Genomic DNA, 8,863 nt, shown 5'->3' with positions numbered 1-8,863 from the left:
AAATATTAAAATTTAGAAATAAAATAAGCTAATTTATTATTATTATTATTATTATTAGCTGGTCAATTTAAACTAAAAATGTCTGTTTAAACATAAGTAGAGAATCATAAATGTTTATCCTTGCCTAACATGTTTGAATTTTATTTCTTGTGCAAATATTTTAATAAATGATAAAACAATATTCCTAATTATAAAACATCAGATTATTATGCTTGATCTTTATTTGTATACAAATATATTCTAACAAACCCCACTATTTTAGTTTTACCCATCCTTAAATTTTTCAACGTTTGCAAAAAAAAACAACTAAATTTATCAAACTTATTTTGGATACGTACTTCAAAATATATGGTACTATGTCTGTTCATTCTCTTATCAGAAGAACTAATAGGAGAATCAACCACAAAGAAAACTAAAAAAGAAACATTTGACTGGGTACTTTCTAACCTCTAACATTCTCTATAAATTATTTTTATTCACCAAATGACCATATCTTCCTGTGTTTTTTTTTAACTCCACTTGATGATTTCAATTCATTATATTACGATTAAAATTAACTATATATATGTTTGTGTATGTTTAATTATATATATTATTTATTTAGGTATACTTAGATCCTTATTTTTATCATATCCTTACATCATTTTATTTTATTGAATTTTTTAGCAATTCTTTAGTTTTAAAAATCCTTTCTTTTTTGTAGTCTTTATATTGGATATCATGTAACATATGCGGTATATTATTTTATGTACTATAATATAATGTTTATTATATATATTTATTCTCTTTTATGATTCATAAGGTATTTTTACTTTTAATAAACTCCATAGTTATTAGCAATTCCTTAGCATATTACTATTAATTATAATATAGCATATTATACTAATTAATCATTCGTAATTACTTAAATTTTACATTAATTACAATAAATTTTTATTTTAAGATATGCTTGAAATCATTATTTTTTATTTGTGTACAATAATAAGAAAATAAAATTGAATTTTCATTAATATTAAATTTAAAATGCTTTCTGTGAAACAAACCATAATGGAAATATTTCTAATGAAACTCAGATAATGTTTAGCTATAATTAATTTCTATTTATATTATTTGAGGGATATTATTTGTACAGGATATATTAATCATAGCTTTTTTCGAAAAATTGAACAATTGATGAAAAACCTATAGATCGCTATCTAAAGGAAGTGTTAAACAATATTTATAAAAGTTACTAATAAATTAATACCGAGAATGAAATTTCTTTTGGCACAGGTCTTCAATTGAAGATGGTATACAAACCTAGAGTGGTAATGGCAAGATTCATTTCTTTTAGTCGCCATGAAATAATTATTGACTAACCCAGGTAAGAATTGAAACTGCAGCCGTATTAACCAAACATTCTGGGACCCTCGCCTATACGTGGTTGGTTATCACTTCCTCCTGAAGAAATTTTTTTTTTTCAAAACAATGTATTGATATGAAATGACGAAATATCTACAACTTTTATAAGTCGTTATGAGTAGATATTTCAGCCATTCAATCAATAATATTTTATGTTATTTTTATAAGATGTTCTGAGTGAAGATCGCTAATATGTGGAACTTAATTGACAATGACAACGTTTCGGCCTGAGTATTAGGCCTTCTTACGGGGATAGGTACGAATAAGATAATAAAAATGCTACAATAAAAATAAAACAGTATAATAAGGAAAATATTAATTTGTTTGAGATTGGTATGAATAATTTTTAAAAAAGAATCGGAATAGAGCATATTTGTAAATAATAAAAACTAAAACATCAGAAAAGTGTGAAAGAAAACTATATTAAAAAAAAAGAACAAGAAGATTGAAAATATATAAGTAAAGTAACAGTTCAAGACCTAAAATATAAAGTTATATAATGCAGTGTAAGTAATAAAACTAGCTATAATGTAAATAAACATAACAATAATATGTTGAGCATAAGTTAATACTATATAAGAAAAAATAAAAAGAAAGAAATGAATTGGAAAGAATGCTAAGAAGATAAGAAGAAATAAAGTGTATTCTTTCCACTTTATTTCTTCTTGTCTTCTAGCTAAGAAGAAATAATTTGGAAAGACTAGTTAGGAGATAAGAGAAAATAAAGTGGAAATAATAGTTAGGAGACAAGAGGAAATAATAGTTAGTAGACAAGTAGTAATAAAGTGGGAAGAATGGTAGGTGATAAGAAGAAATAAATTAGAAAAATTAGTTAGAAGGTAAGGGGAAATAAAGTCGAAAGATTAGTTAGGAGGTAAGAGGAAATAAAGTGGAAATAATAATTAGGAGAAATGAAGAAAATTAAAATATTTTGGCAGTCTTGGAACTGGCAAATAAGTTTTATATATCGTAATAGAAAAGTATTTTTCCTTATTTAAAAATTTTCCAGCAGTAACTGACATGTTTTGCCCTTGACCCTAACACTTCCGTTTCATCTCTATATATAATTTTGTTTCCTTGAGTGAAAAATTTTTATGTTTTAGTTTTTTTATTGTGATATTTTACCAACATAGCTTAAAGTTTTTTATCATATCATTTATTTATTTTTCTTTCTTACTTATATAGTTTTCTCATGTTAATTTTTATTATTTGCCTGCATCATTATTCCAGTTTAAAAACAAGATTTATGAAGTACAAAACTATAATATCTGGAAATATGTTTTTTACTCAATTTCATGACATACGTTTTACTATGAATCTGTGTTTTACTGTATAGATCTAATTGCTAATATTATATGCATATCTCAAAATACCGTTATTTTGAGATGTTACAGAGTTGAACTGGGACATTCATACTGTTATATTTTTACCTTAACAAGGTGTTGAGGAACTGATAGCTGAGCGGGCTGGGGCGAGGGTCCCAGAGCACTTGGTGTCCATCTTTTCTTTATTTTGTCTTGAAATAAAGGCCGAAACTTAGGCACTAAAAAATACCTAACCTTTATAAGTGTTCTTTATTCCTATTTGCTCACACAAATAATCCTTTCCCCATATTAAACCACGGCCACCTCTAAGAAAATCATTATTTTCCCAAATTTTGCAAGCTGTTATCCGCATTTTAAATTTTTCCTTATCAACTTACCGCCATTAAGGTTTCCCTGTTGACCGGATACATCCGGATAGCTGTGAGCCGGACACCTCTCACAGCAGCGATCATCATCATCTGCACGGATGTCTTGAGGCGTTTGCTCGCCTCGTACCATTCACTGCTGTAAGTGGCGAACTGCAAGTCTGAGCTCTGTCTGCGAAAGTAACGCTTTAAGAAAATACTTGTAAAGATAAACATCAATAATTAGCTTACATAAAGACTAATAATAATTAGGGCGTTCAATTAAAGAAACATTACAAAGACTAATAGATATAAAGGTACACCTGCTCAGTTGGGTGGTAAAACCAATGATTGACGTTCAGATAGATCGAGTAAGGGTTAGGGGAAGGAAATGAACTATAACGTAGACATAAGCCACAGTACAATTTTAAATCATCCTAAAATCCATACACACTAGATATATAAGAAAATATATCTTTAAAATTAAATTTTATAAATGGAAATAGTTAAATTTCAATAATAAAATTTGTTTTAATTTTTTTAAAATTTATTTACAACTGTACAAAAAAAATACAATAACTAGATATGTGGAATGTTTCAAACATTATAAAATCTTGGGGAGGAACCACCCAGTTGAGGTGTTGAATTAATTACTTCAAACATTAATTTTAATTAAAAGGTCCTGTGGCCATCTTCTTTTCAGACACCTCGGAGGATTATAAGGGATTGTTAAGGATGAGAGATTAAGAACTGCGAAGAAATCTGAATGAAAAAACATATATCTATTTCGGGCTAAATTTGCAAAAAAAATGGATGATAAGATCTTTATGGATGAGTTTATTTGTGACCTATGTTTTAATTTAAAATACATTCCATTTTGCCATTATACAAACCATAACCTTAAATATATGAGAGGTGGTATACTACAAGAAAGGAAAAAATTGTTTTATACTGGACAAAGTGACGCTTGTAAGTTCAGATATTATTTATACATAATAATATAAAAAGAAAATTTTTAAAATTCTAAATTATATATTATTGCAGTTCGAAGATAAGCTGCTTTATGCTCAAAATGCATAATATAATAAAAAAACTATAAAAGCAATTAAAATTTTAAAATATATTTATTGATAACAATTACGACGTAGGGCAATAAGTAATAGTTATAAATGATTAGATTCATACAACATAAAAAAAATAATAATAATAATAAATTATGGGCTATGCGTAGCTCAGGTGGTTAGGCAGAGGTCTATCAATCTAAGGTCTGCGGAGATTGAGTGGCGGTCCCAAAAAATGAAAAAGTTGAGACGTTGAGACCCCACCATGGTTAGAATAGGTTGGTCACCTGTAGATAACACCCCATATGTCAAAAAGTATTATAGGGCCCCAATGGGAGTCTTGAAAAATATAAGTAAGTAAATAAAAATAACAATATCTCTATACGTTCAGAAACAGAATCATAAAATAAAATGAACATAATCATAATATGTACATAAAGAAATAAGAATAAAATAAAATAGGTAAAAATTTTAAATAATGTAATAAAAATAAGAACACTAATCACAGTCACTCTATTATGTACAATATTTGCACAATAACTCACTCTATCCCCCACGTGTGTGGTGTAGGGCTGCTCTAATCTGTTTGTTATCGCGTCACTGTTAATGTAAAAGTAAATAAAGGATTCAATTTGTCCTTGAAATCGGATAATTTATATAAAAATATCGATTTTTTTTTAATGATTACTCAAATACTATTACTTACGGCAGTTTCGATAAAGGAAGAGCCAAAACAGAACAAACACACTTCGATTCCTTGGAACATCAGAACTTGTAAAATCTTAATAATGAAGGTAGGACTCGCTTTCTCCTAATAAACACAAGATTATTTGTTATTATAATTGTTATAATTATTAAATAATGAAACGCTAAGATTACTAACTAGTAAAAACTGCAATGCGCCAATAATAAGCACAAGAACTCCCATACCAAGTGTCATTGTGACCAAAGGATTGTACACGCTTATCAATTCTTCTGAATATCTGAAAGATTATAATTATATTTATAAAAATGAAGAAAAATAATTTTTTTTAATCAGCTATAAAGTTTTTTTATATGCATTCCCAGTAAAAAGTTTTTGACCACTAGTTTTGTTGTGTAAGAACTGTACCGGAGTTGGGAAACTATGAAACTAATAGCTAATGTTGCCATGGATACGATATGTATTTATCAATGGTCCATTCATGAATAGGGTTCGTGACCATGGCAATCTCCACTATTAGTTTCAACTATACCTAATTTTTGCCCATCTTTCAACTGTAAAGAATGATACTTGAGCATTTCCAATATTAATAAACTCTTAGGGAATCCGAAGGTTAGCTGCCGATACCACCAATCGTTCCTTATACAAATCTATCAACTCCTACATACTCAAAGTTACTAAATCAAACTTTTTTTTTAATAATTTATTTATTGATATTTACAACTGTATACATATATACACATCAAGTAAATTTGCTGTAAGTCATATTATGACATGATAAAAACATGAGGAGAATCTACCCATTGATAGAACTCCAAAAACATTTCTAAAGGAGAAGATCTCGAGGCTATCTTCTTTTCAGACGTCTAGAAGGATTATTAGGTAGTGAAGGAGAAGCCAGGTTAGAAACCAGTTGGTTTGGGTGGTTGGGAAGTTTATTATGGAAGGATTGGTATCTGGTTCTGGCCAAATCGGCAACGTAGGGGACATTGAGGTCCTGATGGATGATTTGATTTGTGACAAAGTAAGGAGCATTAAGGATTTTACGAAGGATTTTATCCTGTAAGGATTGGATTCGAGAGGAATTAGATGGTTTAGTGGAGCCCCATACTTCAACTCCGTATGTCTAAATAGGCCTTATAATAGTCATGTAGATCAGTCTTTTGTAACGGATTAGAAGTTTGGACCGTTTGTCTAGTAAATGTTGTAATAGTCGGAATCGACGATCAGTTTCTTGTATTTTCAGTCTTGTATGAGGATTCCATGTCAGTCGTTTGTCCAGATTTAGTCCTAAGTAACGGATCTGTTCAACAGGAATGAGTGGGGTATTATAAAAAGATACTGTTGGGCAATACGAAGGTTTACGAAGAAGGGTAAATGTGATTTGGTGGGATTTATTGGAGTTTATTTTAATCCTCCAGTTTTAGCACCATTCTTCGAGGGTGGTGATGTGGGATTGGAGGGATTGGGATACAATAAATTAAACTTAATGCAATCCTCCCATCTACGTTTCGGGTAAACCCTCGGACGTTTACCCGACGGTCTAATGTTTATTGGAATCCGTTCGATACTAAGTCCCATAATCTTACACACCCATCTTATTTCCCGCAAATGCTATTCCTCATAAATTTCAAAATTTTTCATTTACTTTCTTCATTCATGTTTACATCATTTAAATGTTTGTATATATTTGTGACCTGATGAACCCTTTCAACTTGGGGTGAAATGTTGGTACATAATAGATAGTTTCAGAAATATTTCGGTTTTTCTTTGACCAGCGAACGGTTGAACTGCAACGTTTGGCGAACAGCGAACGGTTGGCTGTTCATTCATTCAACCGTTCCCTTGGAACAGCCCTGATGAAGCCCTGCAAAGTGGGGTGAAACCTCGGAAAATAAAACAGTTGTAAACTATTTTTGTTTCTCTTTTGACCGCAACCCTGACCATCTTCTTATATGTCAATTTTTACGGTCAACTATATATACACATATACAAAAAAAGGTTTTTTTCTGTTAGAGACGAAATTTCACATATTTCTTTCAATAATTCAGGGTTTTCCTAATAAATAGAAAACTTTTCAAGTATAAAATTCTTCATTAAATTAAAGTAGATAAAATTTCGAATAAATTGCCTACAGTACATTTTTCTTCGGGTGATCTGTGACTCTAAAAGAGAACCCTAAAAAATTGTCCTTATATCGGAGAATCAAATTGATCATATTCAGGAAAAATATATATAAGTTTTCCATCTAATTCCAGGTTTTTTAACTCGCTTGTCAAATAGAAATGAAACTCATAATGGTTTTAGTTTTTTGCCAATAATTCGAAAACTAAGCATTCCCACTAAAAATACGGTCAAACTTTCCTTCGAAATGCGTATATTATATTTTTAGTACATGATCACGGAGGATAAAAGTCGGTTATATTACCCACATTTTTTGTTAGTTTGAGGAAATCAAATGTTGATATAAATAATTGTTAACAAAAATTAATGATTCAGCTATATATAATTAGTGTAAATAAAAAACAATTAAAAAAATGTTTTTAATATAAAATAAATTTAAAATTAGTTGTACACTAATTTTTTGTAGTGAATGGGAAGTTTAGAGCGTTTCTCAGTAAGTGTAGTAGTAATCGGAATCTATGAGCAGTTTCTTGTCGGTTCAGTCTTGTGTGTGGATTCCAAGTAAGTCTCTTGTCAAGATGGAGTCCTAAGTATCTATAAAAACCTTTTTTTGAAGTTGTTATTTCGTCTATAACAAGATAAAGCTTTTTTGGATTGGTGATTTCTTCAATAACATAGTATAAATTGTTTTTTGTTAAGTCTATAATATAGTATGCCTTTTTTTTAAGTGGTTGTTTTTGAAATTTTATCTACTTTAATTTAATTAGCTGTCGTATGGGCAACTCAACGCTTTAAACCTTATCTCTATGGAACTAAATTCTAACTTCAAACAGACCACAAACCCCAATAAAGTGGATTTGGAAATTACAAGAATTTGAATTTGATATAAAACATGTCACAGGAAAAACAAATAATGTGGCAGATGCCCCATCAAGAAATATAAATGAAGTTTATCATACAGAAATCGGAAATTGGAAATATGGAAATTTAAGAAATATTAGAGAACCAAGAAACACCTGACGAGAACACACCCCAATATGAAGCAATCCATAGATGAACTAAGAATTCCATATTCTGCAGAAAATGAACATAATCAAATATCAACTCCTGCAGAAAATGAAGGAAATCAATCAGATTTGGAAACGATTCATACTCAAGTATCCAGTAATGAACAAACCTGGGTATGCGAGCCAGGTAAATGTGTTAATGTTGAAAAACACCTCATTACAAAGAGACAACAACAACAAAACAACTCATCATTAAGAGAGGAAACAATGAGGACATTATATTCAGTTATCCATTTGGTAGCAAGAGATCTCCTGCCTTAATCATTAATAGGAAAGATGACTTGCAAACTTTAATCTTCCAGATAGTAGAGCCTAATAAGACTTATGGAATTTTCTTCTTTCCCAACATAAAAACATTAGAATAAACTGATGATGAATATTTTTACAAAATTCAAAATATAATCGAAAATGAATTCCCATTTGTAAGAATAAAACGTTATTTTAATTTTATTAAAAATATAGAAAAAAATAGTTGAGCAACGTGACGCTATTGAGATTATCACTTAGGAAAAACAAAGCACCGTGGAATATTCGAAACCGTTGAAAAATTAAAAAGCAAGTTTACTTCCTCAATATGAAAGACAAAATCACAGAATACATTAATAAATGTCAAATATATAAAAAAGTAAAATTAGACAAAAAAACTCATAAAAACTAAATTTTAGAGACTCCCACACCAAAGAAAATATTTTAGGAATTAATGATCGACATTCTGAAATACGAAAGGAACATAATATTTACAGCAGTCGATACGTCTTCAAAAAGATTATTTGCACAACTTTTACCAACTCATAACGCAATTAATATTTGCTTAATTATTGAAGATGTTTGTCGGGGG

At 29.5% G+C, this 8,863-nt stretch overlaps 1 protein-coding gene across 1 annotated transcript in view; it reads right to left on the bottom strand.

Moving 5' to 3' along the window:
* LOC136795968 (uncharacterized) overlaps nt 1-8,863 on the bottom strand; it is an 18,619-nt gene that overhangs the window by 4,170 nt on the left and 5,586 nt on the right. The window contains exons 2-4 of the mRNA XM_067048224.1: nt 5,015-5,114; nt 4,838-4,942; nt 3,104-3,259 (exon numbers count right to left, since the gene is read on the bottom strand). Of these exons, the coding sequence (XP_066904325.1) occupies nt 3,104-3,259; nt 4,838-4,942; nt 5,015-5,114 (361 nt within the window). The remainder of the gene's footprint in view (nt 1-3,103; nt 3,260-4,837; nt 4,943-5,014; nt 5,115-8,863) is intronic.

This window comes from Halyomorpha halys, unplaced genomic scaffold, assembly GCF_000696795.3.
Source record: "Halyomorpha halys isolate HHAL.00 unplaced genomic scaffold, Hhal_1.1 Scaffold28.1, whole genome shotgun sequence".
Taxonomy (NCBI): Eukaryota; Metazoa; Arthropoda; class Insecta; order Hemiptera; family Pentatomidae; genus Halyomorpha; species Halyomorpha halys.
The sequence above is the reverse complement of the archived record's forward strand: the minus strand, read 5'-3'. Positions and strand labels throughout refer to the sequence as shown.